At 39.8% G+C, this 11,296-nt stretch overlaps 2 protein-coding genes across 2 annotated transcripts; one reads left to right on the forward strand and one right to left on the reverse strand.

Moving 5' to 3' along the window:
• The first annotated feature begins 2,302 nt into the window (after positions 1 to 2,302).
• On the forward strand, positions 2,303 to 3,249 carry LOC129456588 (protein Hook homolog 2-like). The gene is made up of 3 exons (XM_055224830.1): positions 2,303 to 2,386; positions 2,458 to 2,532; positions 3,120 to 3,249. The coding sequence occupies exons 1-3, from the start codon at positions 2,342 to 2,344 to the stop codon at positions 3,231 to 3,233; spliced, it is 234 nt and encodes a 77-aa protein (XP_055080805.1). The 5' UTR covers positions 2,303 to 2,341; the 3' UTR covers positions 3,234 to 3,249.
• A 423-nt stretch (positions 3,250 to 3,672) lies between these two features.
• LOC117382701 (bestrophin-2-like) lies at positions 3,673 to 10,604 on the reverse strand. Its single transcript, XM_033979968.2, has 9 exons — positions 10,391 to 10,604; positions 10,008 to 10,102; positions 9,299 to 9,532; positions 8,597 to 8,751; positions 8,002 to 8,079; positions 5,624 to 5,776; positions 5,464 to 5,544; positions 4,931 to 5,085; positions 3,673 to 4,428 (listed from the first exon to the last, which is right to left on the reverse strand). The coding sequence occupies exons 1-9, from the start codon at positions 10,540 to 10,542 to the stop codon at positions 3,741 to 3,743; spliced, it is 1,791 nt and encodes a 596-aa protein (XP_033835859.1). The 5' UTR covers positions 10,543 to 10,604; the 3' UTR covers positions 3,673 to 3,740.
• Positions 10,605 to 11,296: the final 692 nt, after the last annotated feature.

Below are 11,296 nucleotides of genomic sequence, written 5' to 3' on the forward strand. Positions count from 1 at the left end.
ACTTCTGAAGTTAGAGCAGCACGAGCTCACAACTTCCCCTAGTGGTGGCAGGTAGTTAAACACGTACACATGTTTTTTATTTGCAGTAATGAGTGACTTAAACAATCTTATTTTGTGGATTACCTGTGTGGGTTGAAGACGTAATGAAATTTTAATCAAAGAAAGAAAACATAGTGCGTAGTAGGTAATAGTGACAAATAGAATCAAAGACAACTTTATTGTCATTACAAGTGAACTAAGTATTTTTTATTTTTTAGACTCATATAACTGCAGGAAATCTGAGCTGTTTGTCATTGACCAAACTCACTAACTGTGTGGAGGTGTAGGTGTCAATAGAGTGTGGGAAGCAGTAGAGTATTGTCCAAATAACTGTATTTTCTGGACTATAAGTCACACTTTTTTATAGTTTGGCCAGAGGTGTGACTTATACTCAGATGTGACTTAGATGTGAAATTATTAAAATATATAATTTCACATCTTCATTATTGTCATGCCGACAACCGCAGGAGGGCACTCTAGGCTTCGTCTACTTCCAGAGTTGAGAATGAAGAATTTTATGGATTTGGAGTGAGATCAAGAGTAAACTTGTCTGATTAACTTACTTTATGTAACTAAATTTAATTTAGTGTCATAGTATTAAAGATTTCCAAAATAGCGAAATGTACAACATTTCTACATGTAACAAGTCACATTTTAACATTGAGTATAATAGTTTTTCACATTAAGTTGAAAGGCTATTCATGGCTGAGATAAAACCAAAACCACACTTTGACATTATGTGGGAGGGACTGGTTTGGTCAGGCAAAAAATATACTATTTTACAAACATATACAAATAAATAAGTAAAAGAAAAAATGAAACATGAATCATAATGTAGAAAAATATGCCCTTAGCCTCAAATCCTTAATACCAAGTAATAACCAGTTTACAGGTAAAGTGTCAGTTTAGAGTCCAGGTTGTGGGTTTCTGGCTGACCTCAATACTTGTGGTTCTAGAGAAATGCACACAGCTCTTTGAAAATCCTCACCCACACTTATGTTCTCACACTTAATGACAAAAACATGCATACGGTAGCTACTGTGATGTGACGATTTTACATCATAATCAAGTTATTAGTCAGTTAAACAAAGGACTGGAAGTTACTGATATACTTTAAAGTGTATGTCTGGCCCACTGATGTCTGATGGTGAGGGGATTTACAATGTTTCTGTGTCTGTGACGGTACATACTCAGCTGATAAACCAAAACAAAACAAAATGCTTTTCACATGACAAAGGAAATATTGTGCATTGATCCTGGCTTGATCTAGGATCAGTCATAATGCAGACTTTGTTTAGTCTAGTTCCAGTCATAGTCCAGAAGTTCAAGTTTAGGCCTGTGGTGTTCAAATGTGAATGCATTGTTTGAATGTGTTTTATTATGTCTATTGCAAACATAAAATATACAATCAACAGTTTTTTTTTATTTACACAAGATTTATACAGTATTTGACCTTATTCAATGTTGTATTATTTTCCCAAACACTAAATAATGTATAAATGTCTGGGTCATACACAAACTTCTAAACATTTACAATTATCAGATTTTTCTCTATATTCACCTTATCAGAGTGATTCACACATAATAAATATAAAAATATTTGTCACCCCAAGTGTGACTATATCTAACCCATGTCTAAAACCCAAGCCTAAAGCACAAAATAAGTAAGTTCCAAATAAGGACTAACTCAAAGAACCCCAAAACATACATTGTATTTATAAGGGTGTGTCCACACTTGAAGCTCAGTTGGTGTTTGTCCACTGATTCGAAGGTTGGGGGTTCAAATTCAAATCCAAATATAAAATAGTTGGTAGATTGGTCAAAATCACTGGCCCAAAGGTTGGCGGTTAGGTGCAGACTGTCATTGTGTCCAAGGGCAAGACACTTAACCTCCCTCAGCCCAGTGACTGTGTACACTGGTGTATGAATGTCTGCATGAATGGGTGTGTGGTTCCTTGATATAAAGTACTATAATTCCCTGTTGGATGTGAACAGTGCTATATAAATTTGATCATTTACAATTCCTTTCACAATTACTATCAAACTTGCTGTTGCAGCTTATCGGTTTCATCTAATTGTATTGTGGTTCTTACCTTCAAATCCCCTGTCCCATTACTGACCACAGCGAATGTGCCACAGTCAGCAGGATGTCAACTCTCACTAAACCAGGAGCCCAGTGCTTAAGCCGCAGCACCTCTACAGTGTACCCTCTGCACCGGCTAAACTCCAAACCAGGGCCCCTCTCTGCACCAAACAGGACAAACTTAACGGCCAGTGAAACAGTAGATATAGTTACTAAATAATGAGTATCAATGTTAGGCCTTTTGATGCAAATGCTGCTCCACAGGTGAGTATGTATGTCATTCATTCTTCATGTTCAGGATATGACAAATACTAGACATTTATGTGAACATACAGGGCTCAAGTTCTGGTGAAAGGAGGACCATGCAAGATCAAGAGGAGGAACTGATACTTACAGCATGGCGACACATGGTAAGGTGGCTGGTGGGTAGCACACTTTTTATAAAAATAAAAAAAAAGTAAAAGGGTTAAGCACACTGAATGCTTTATTTATAAAATGGGTGCACAATTGCAGCCACAATAAGTCAATATAAGTACATATAAGTCGTCATAAATACATTTTTAGTTTTATGTAAGCTGGGACTTAATAGTATTAACTGAGGCTGGACTAATTTCATTTCATTACAATTTAGTAGTGTAATGAGTACTACTCTTATTTTAGTTATTTAGCCCGAATAATATTGTTAGTGAGTGGTTAGGCTATAGATGTTAAGTACTTCTCACTTCTAGTTGCAAAGTTTTCACACCATAATACAGAAATAATAATTACAATATCTAATTACCTAAATGTGATGTAATAACTAGTGTGGTAATTATGTCATTTTGGCCAAAGTCGGTCGTAGTTTTGGGCTGACATCAAAGCTTTAAAAACATAAGCTGCTGGGCGTTCACAGTTATTCAAAATCAGCAGCAAGTTAGACACTATAAACGTATTTTTGCCCTCATTTCTACATATTATACAGTTTCTAAGGTATAGTAACATGTTGATTTCTTCTCAGTCTACAGTTCTGCACAAGCATGGTTTCACTGAGGAGCCTCGATTACCAGGTCCAGCCCAGTCCTTTTTGGCCAGACAAAGGCTGTCCACTCTGAGGCCCAAGTACAAAACCTGATCACGTGCCCACAGCCTGATAGATGGGAGTTAATCGTTTTATTTTGACCTCAACAAAGAGTTGACTTTAGCTTGAAACCGTTGCCACCTGGTGGCCATTTCTGGTAACTTATTTAAATGTGAAATACTGTCCAATATGTTATTTTGATTGTAGTTTTAATTCACTGCATAATAAATAAATAAGTAGACAGTGTGTTTTACAATACTAGCGTTTTATGTATGCAATAGAATCAAACACAGTGTATTAAGGACTACAGTGAACACATTGATAAATTGCTCAATCTTGAATAAGTGCATTTCAGAAAAAGTATCTTTAGCTAAAGCAATACAACACTAGACATGGTATTGGTATTTGCAGATTAAACAAATATTACAGTACAGTATAGCAATAATATCCCTCACTAACTTTGAAGAAGCACTTGTGGACAATTTTTGGTTTCAAGGTTATACATTGATTGTCTGTCCCAGGGCAGCTAATAGACTGTTTGATCAAGTCTGACTTGGAGATCTAGGATCGATTAAAGTCATCATGATGTTGTGCCCCAGTGATTTCTAGGCCCACACTTACACTGCGGGCTCTCAGTGGTTGGACACAGGGTGTCCTGGGTACTTCAGAGGGGGGGCTGATGGCGGAGAGTGTGGGGTGGTTCTGGTTGATGACTGGCTGAGAGCTGCTGTGCTCCAGGTGGTCAATAGGCTGGAGCAGGTTGCACGGCCGTGGGGTGATGGCAGAGACAGGTCTGGTCTTTTTGAGCTGAGGTGGCGGAGGGAGCAGAGACACAGTAGATGGGACATTCTCTACCTGTCTGAGTGAGTCTCCGTCCTCCTCGATCCTCAGCTCCAGAGGGTCTGATCCAAAGTGCTTGTCCAGAAGAGGGGCCCCAACACACCTCTCCTTAAAACTACACACTGTGCTCTGGCTGTCCTGTCTCTGTCTGGATTGTAGAGTCTCCTTACTTACTGTAGGGCTCTCCGCCTCTTCATCGCTGGTGCTGGGGTCCACATTGGGATACTGGCGCAGCCTCTGTAGCTGGGCTGAGGTGCGGCGCAGCGCCCCTCCCATGAGACCACTGGAGCTGGGGGCAACGTTCAGGAGCCGATTTAACAGCGCCATGTTGGACTGACGACTGCTTGACTCCTCCAGGTTTTCAGCAATATTCTCCAAAGGCTGGAAGTGCATCTCATCTTTAGGCAACCTGTCAGATAAAGACAGATTATATTATTAACATTATTATTATTACTATTAGTCTACCAATGTCAAGAAGGAGGACGGAAGGTTTGTCACCTGCTTCTCTCCAGGAGGATATTTTTGCTTTACCTAAAAGGGTCAACAGTAGGGCCTTAACATGTAATATCTCCATGGAGACAAGCAGGTAAAGTTACAGGTTTGATCTGTGGAGGTAATCCCATTCACGGTAAGAAGGCATGTTTTTCAAGGGTTTTGACTGAATAAATGCATTGAATGTCTTGCTGTGGAGGATTATAGAAAAAATATCAACAACCCAATGGAGACAAACTGGGAGACATCCACCAGAAAAGTTACATTGCGCATCTTTAACAGATTTTGATTTGTCAATATTCAATTGGCCTGGGTGAGTGAGGCTAATTATTGCAATACTTATTAGTGCCATTAAATCAGTCAGTCAGTGTCAGTAATGTTCAGTCATAGAGAAAGTGACAAAGATAAATGACACTCACGCCATGTCGAAGGTGGACCCCTGGAAAGAGGGTTTGCGTAGGACAAAGACAGTGGCAGCGGTGTACGGTGGCCGAGGGTTTGAGTTGTTCCAGTATCTGTCCCTCTGCATCAGCGGCAGGTCCCCATACATCTCATCCACCGCCATCATGGAAACCTGGAGAAAAAATAAACCTTTTTGTTCACCAATCTTCTGCAGTTGTTTTAATCAAATAAAAAATAAATAAAAACAGAAGTCATTCCAATTGGTTCCCTTGAGTTTAGAAATCAGCTAAATCCAAAGCTTGATAACCTGGCAAATAATGTCACTCAGAGTGCTAGAAAGTTGTAGACTGTTATATTTATTAAACTGTAGAAGCTCTTTTACATTTTAGATGTTTTTTGAGCTTTTACAGAATAAAATGTTATTTGACACTATAATCTTGAGGGAGTCAGTGTAAACTATTGGTGGGATTTCATACTCATAAAAGTTAGTTTACCAGTTAATTTAATAAACAAGTTTATGCCAATTACTGTGAGGAATAGATATTTGAACCTGAAAATTCCTGTCTATCAGCCAGTTGGTCTCAAAGTCATCATCATCTTCACCAAAAGGGTTTATAAGTTGTTCTGCCACCTGTGGGTCAAAGACGAAATCTCAACACCCATATAAAACTCTTAGGTTGTATATTGCAGTAACATAAGTTAGCATTTACCTTGAGCCATCCAGCGTAGAAGAAAAACTGCAACAGTGTGAAGATGGGCACATAGAGGTCGAGGTCATGGCCAGGATAGCCCTGTGCGGGATCCAAAAACTGTCGACCGATTAAACAAACCAGAAAGAAACTGTAGACAGCCAAAGTCACAACCTGTGAAGACAAGTACAGCTGTATTCTGTTCCTTTTAGATAAGGTAAGATAAACCTTTATTTGTCCCACAATGGAGAAATTACAGTGTTGCAATGCAAAAGTCAAGAACAGCAGGAAAATGCAATTAAAATCAAGATCAATTATACTATACAGTTTTACAACTGGCAAAAACACAACATGGGGTCAGTTTATAAGGCTGCAAAACTTTACACTTTGCAATAAGTGGCTGTGACTGTATATATATAGTGCCATATATGTATATGTAAAAGTGACTTCAGTATATGACAGTATTTGTAAGTGGCTATAACTATGGTTATCTACAGTGCAGCATATGGACAGGTTAAATAAATAGTACGGAGGTGACTAATAAGTGACTTTGGTGAATTCTACCAGTAAAGATTTGCATTATGTTACAATATTGCACATGATTACAACAAGTGAATGACACATGTACAACATTGTTCATTGTTTGTCTGACAGCAACAGGATGGAAAGACCTGCGGAACCTCTCCTTCACACTGAGAGGGATAGATCAATCTGTCTCTAGAAGCTACTCTCCAGAGCAGGAGGTGACACAAGAGACTGGACTACTTGATGACCTTGTCCAGCTTCTTCCTCTCCGTGATGTGCCACTCCAGCAGATCACATTGTAGAGGATGGCTGATGCCACCACAGTCATAGAAGGTCTTCAGGAGTGCCCCCCTCATTCCAAAAGACCACAGTCTCCACAGGAGGTACAGCCTGCTCTGGCCCTTCCTGTACAGCACATCTGTGTTGTGAGTTCTGTCCACTTTGTCGTTCTATGAAAGTCCACCACCATCTCCTTGGTCTTCCCGTGTTGTTGGGTGTCCTCCACTCCGATGCTGTTATGGAACCTGCAGCAGATTCATCGCTGAGCTCACCGTGGAGCAAAGGTGACCAAGAATGAATCTCTCCAGTGTCTTCATCAGATGGGTCTCTGGCATGCGATGTCTTGGGCACTGGTACCATGGAGGAGCTCGTCCACAGCTGTGGCACCACCCTCAGCTTTAGGCTCAGATCGAAGATCTGTGCAGGACTTAAGGGGCTTGGAGCTGATGCCATCCAGTCCAGCTGCTTTTCTGGTCTTCATCCTCTTTAGTTCTCTCCTCACTTGAGCTGTTGTGAAGGACAGAGGACAAGGGGGCTGGGTGCTGGGGGAATGGATGGGTCTATGGAGCTGTGAAGTGGTGAGCTGATGGGCTGAGGCAGAGGTGTGAAGAGATGGTCGTGCAAGCCTCTGTCCACGGGTAGAGGTCAGGGCATGCAGCTATGCGGGGTGGGGAGCGGATGATTAATCAAATCTTAGAAGGTAAGAATTCAAATTGTTGGGTGTATGTTTTCAGAACAGGGAGAAGCGTACTTAAAGTTGCCAGTGGTGAGGAAGAGGTGGGTGTTTGTTCTTTATCTCACTGGTGCTGGAGAGTAGCACATCATAAACATTGTCAGCCTTAGGAGAGTGGGGCACAGACACTGTTATCACAATAACATGTGTGAGATGGTGTGGCCTCATGCTAGCAGCCAACAGTTCAATGTCTTTGTTACATCTGCTCCTTCACTGTAGTGTCAAGTGACCATTTCTCAGCACAGGCCTGAAGCATCTCGTCTTTTCCCTGAGTTTACATCCAAACAAGTAAGTAATCCACCAAAAAGTACATGAAACAGAGTGAGCCTGTAGCCCTAGCTTTACAAAAGATATATATGTAGCATCATCATTTGTCTCCATAGCGATAGATAACTTCAATGCCATTTGGTGGAACATTCTAGGTGAAATCCTCCAGCTAAGGTAGTCCTGACCAAGCCTAGCTCACGATCACAGAGATGGGTCTCTGGGCGTGGCACTGCAGCGCCCATTGTTTCTGACAGGTTTCCCCGGCGACATTGAGGAATGGGTCAAATACAGAGGGCAAATTTCCCTATAGGAACAATCAAATGTCACTTAACCTTAAAAACAACATCTCCATGGATACAAACAGGTGCTGTATCCTCCAGCAGAAAAGTTACATACCCCCCCATCTAGGAGCATATCATCAATACATTCTAAAATCTGAAAGCCAATTACCAAACTGCATTGGCAACAGTTCAGTGCATTATCAAATTAGTATAAGTAAGTACATTAGAGATAAACTTGACAATAATTTATTGTAAAACAAGCAGGAAATGGCTCCGCGATTATTGATGTGATTTCTAATTGTTCGGTAGCTTACCTGTGTGTAGACCAGTGGCACACTGATCATATCGTAATGAAACAGAAGGCTACACTTCCCCCGAAACGCGTTTAGCTCCTGTTTGGGACACAACAGAGGGCCTAATGAGCCTGTTACATCATCTCTGCAGATCACAGTCCTGAACCACAGCCAAAATCTGATTGACTGAAAATACTGCACATTTCTATATTTAAAAAACGACAGAAGTCAAGCAACAATTAATAGTTCTAGTCCAGTATAGCCTAGAGTAGCCATTAAAGGTGTACTATGTAACTTTTCAGGTGCAGGGTCCACTACCTGCTTGTCACCATAGAGATGTTTATTCTGGAAGGTTCCAACAAGCAGGTTAGATCTATGCTGGTGCAACCCCGGCTAAACATAAGAATGGACGTTTTTCAAGATATTTTTAGCAATAAAACAACTGTAATTTAATAAATGCAAGATGAATAACTTTAATCCCATACTATGAAACATTCCAAAGTAACAATATCTCCATGAAGAGAACCTTCGATCAGAGAAATTACACTATGCACATTTTAATTATTAGTTAAGGAAAGCATATACCTGCATATAAGTACAATTGCATGCAGTGTACCTCCAGCAGAAGTTTGAGTGTGTTGTCATCTTTGATCCGGCCCTCACAGCGAGCCACAGCAGCCAAGTTAGTGAACCAAACACAGGGGATCCAGTATTTGTTATAGGGAGAATGGAGAATTTCAAATTTCTTCCTCTCCTCTCTTGTCATGAAACCTGTACAACAGTGATGTAAATAAGAAACCACCTTCAAGTTACATAAACATTTGGCATGTAATCAAAACATTCACACATGTTATAGAATTGTTTCTTGATTTAAAAAGAAAAAAATATATTCATGGATGAAACAGTCCTCCTTGAGGTATCATTAGGTGGTAGTCCAGGAACTGCTCTTTTGTTTTTAAGCCAATATACCATAATTAGACTGAGTTTGGTCATTGTATTTTTCAAATTTTGATGAGCATTGCAGTTATTGTTTTTAGCCCTATTTACATTGCTTCACTTACTGCCACTGCAGCAAAAGGCAATTCAGAAATCAAGGCTTGTACTTGTCTTTATACACATGTATTTATGGGTTTCATCTTCCTGTTTTAGTTGACATTTTGAGGACTTTTTACCACTCAAAAGATATATTTAGCTTAAATTTGTTTATTGCTATGTCAACGATCCTCACTTTTCATCATTCTGAAACCCATGTATATACTATAAACTAGTGATTATGATTATGAGTTACATACAAGTTGTTTTTGAATGGATTCTGTACCTGCCTCTACCACATGGTCAATGGTGGGAAAGCGCTTGAACACTGCAGTGCTGACAGAGCGCAGGATGAGGAGGGCGGACAGACTTGCGTAACGCATCATGGTTCTTCTGAGTAAACGGCCCCGCTCGTCACTGCCCTGCAGGCCACCAGAGAGAATGCACATCAGCTGGTCAGGGAGCGGGATGCATGTATACTGGCTCCACCAACGATTCACCACAAGAGTCACATAAAAACCTGTTTAGAGAAGAAAGTAAAAATATAACACATAGAAAATATTTGGAATAAAACCTGGAAAAGTACAAACATACCTAATGTTTAGCTCAGGATTGTCCTAAAACTACTGATATTGATACTGAAGCAATAAACACATTTGACCTAGCTTTAGAATCATCTTTATCAGAAGTATACTTACTATTACCTACTACTATTACCTTGGGGAAAAATGCATTATATAATTTGTATACAATTATGATAATAATATGGTGATGGGTAAGACGGAACTAGAGTTTATTATGTGGGAAGTAAAAAAAAAAAAAAGTAGCTGAAATTTTAAGGGAGACCATATAAAAAAGGATCATATATAGGTTCCGTATATAGGTCTCATAGTTTGAAAATATATTGTACATAAAAAAAATGTAATTAGCCCTGAAAAATGTCTATAATTTTGATAAATATAATATATAATATTAAATATAATATTAAACATTACCTAATACAAAAGACATAGGGATCAGACTGGCATAGTGGTTACAGTAAATGGCGAGCTTTTCAAAATATCTCTTCTGATCGTCATACAGTAAGAATCTGGTGAAAAACAACAGGTGCAAACATTTTAGAAATATTATTTGTGACAGTGCGCACAAGTCTTTTGGTCATGCTAAACCCAACACATCTTGTTTTGTGTTAAAGATTATTTAGAAGCTATAGTTTCAAATTACTCTATTACTTAATGACCTGAAGTATCTGGGATTATGGTCATTGCAAGATTACAGTGACAGTGGTTAAATTCATTACGGAGTACATCTGTAAAAATGTGGCTCTTCTTTTTAAGCAGTGCACTGTACACTGTATGATTGAAATAGAAGTACTCACCTGTAGGTAATGCTGATTGCCGTGTACATGGCAAAGAAAGCCACAAACTCCTTGTATAAAACTTTGTAGATGCTTCCTTTCCAGGCCAAAAGGAGCTTGGAGAATCCACAGAAGCGAGCGTTTGCAACTCTGGCTGTGTAGGTGACAGTCATTGTGGACAAACTCAAACTGTACTAGAAACACTGCAGCCTGTGGAATGTATGTATAATTTAATGCACATCACATGATTCCTGTTCAAACATGCAAACATTTGTGATTAGTTTCTGGTATATTCTGCACTACACTTTGTTGTCCCCTTAAGGATCGTCTGCATTTGACACATCCTTCAATGCCACTGGGGCAACAATTGAGCAGTGGGTGACTGCAGTGCAGCACTCCAGATATTGAGCTAGGTTTGTCTGTGTAATCTCTCAGTCAACCAAGTATGATCCATAGTAAGAGAAAAATTCAAATCTGTCAACTGTACAAAAACTTGTGGAGTGAAGACATTTTGCTGCTCATCCAAGCCTCTTCTTCAGTTCTGGTCAGATTGCTACTTTTCGTCCAACTTTTTGTCCAGTTGACAGAGTTGAATTTTTATGAGCTAGGTTTGGTTAATTTTGGAGCTACCTGGTGGATTTTGCCCATTGTGCATATTTTAAGTTTAATCAAAAGGCCAAATAAAACATACCTGAACTTGAAGAGCTGAATGTTGATTCCACTTGCTCAATACATTTTAGCATCTCCCTTTGCGTTCACAAATAAGGCTGTATTTACTGGTATCTACAGCCGTCAGCAGCACTGGCACTCTGTCCACAGGCTGGTGCACCCCGGGACAAATCCCCAAAATGAGGAGGAGAAGCTCATTAGTGCAGCCCCCGACCGGGACAATTGGATCTGCTGATGGACTACAAGTGACACGCCAAA

Source organism: Periophthalmus magnuspinnatus, chromosome 1, assembly GCF_009829125.3.
Source record: "Periophthalmus magnuspinnatus isolate fPerMag1 chromosome 1, fPerMag1.2.pri, whole genome shotgun sequence".
In the NCBI taxonomy this organism is placed as follows: domain Eukaryota; kingdom Metazoa; phylum Chordata; class Actinopteri; order Gobiiformes; family Gobiidae; genus Periophthalmus; species Periophthalmus magnuspinnatus.

What these genes read in the sequence shown, in the direction of transcription:
- LOC129456588 (XM_055224830.1), top strand. Translation starts at nt 2,342, where the DNA reads ATGAGTATCAATGTTAGGCCTTTTGATGCAAATGCTGCTCCACAG. An exon ending in ATGCAAATGCTGCTCCACAG is followed by an intron (nt 2,387 to 2,457) that starts GTGAGTATGTAT and finishes GTGAACATACAG; the next exon opens with GGCTCAAGTTCTGGTGAAAG. An exon ending in TTACAGCATGGCGACACATG is followed by an intron (nt 2,533 to 3,119) that starts GTAAGGTGGCTG and finishes ATTTCTTCTCAG; the next exon opens with TCTACAGTTCTGCACAAGCA.
- LOC117382701 (XM_033979968.2), bottom strand. Translation starts at nt 10,542, where the DNA reads ATGACTGTCACCTACACAGCCAGAGTTGCAAACGCTCGCTTCTGTGGA. An exon ending in TGACCATGTGGTAGAGGCAG is followed by an intron (nt 8,752 to 9,298) that starts GTACAGAATCCA and finishes ACTGTTGTACAG; the next exon opens with GTTTCATGACAAGAGAGGAG. An exon ending in TCTACGCTGGATGGCTCAAG is followed by an intron (nt 5,545 to 5,623) that starts GTAAATGCTAAC and finishes TTTGACCCACAG; the next exon opens with GTGGCAGAACAACTTATAAA.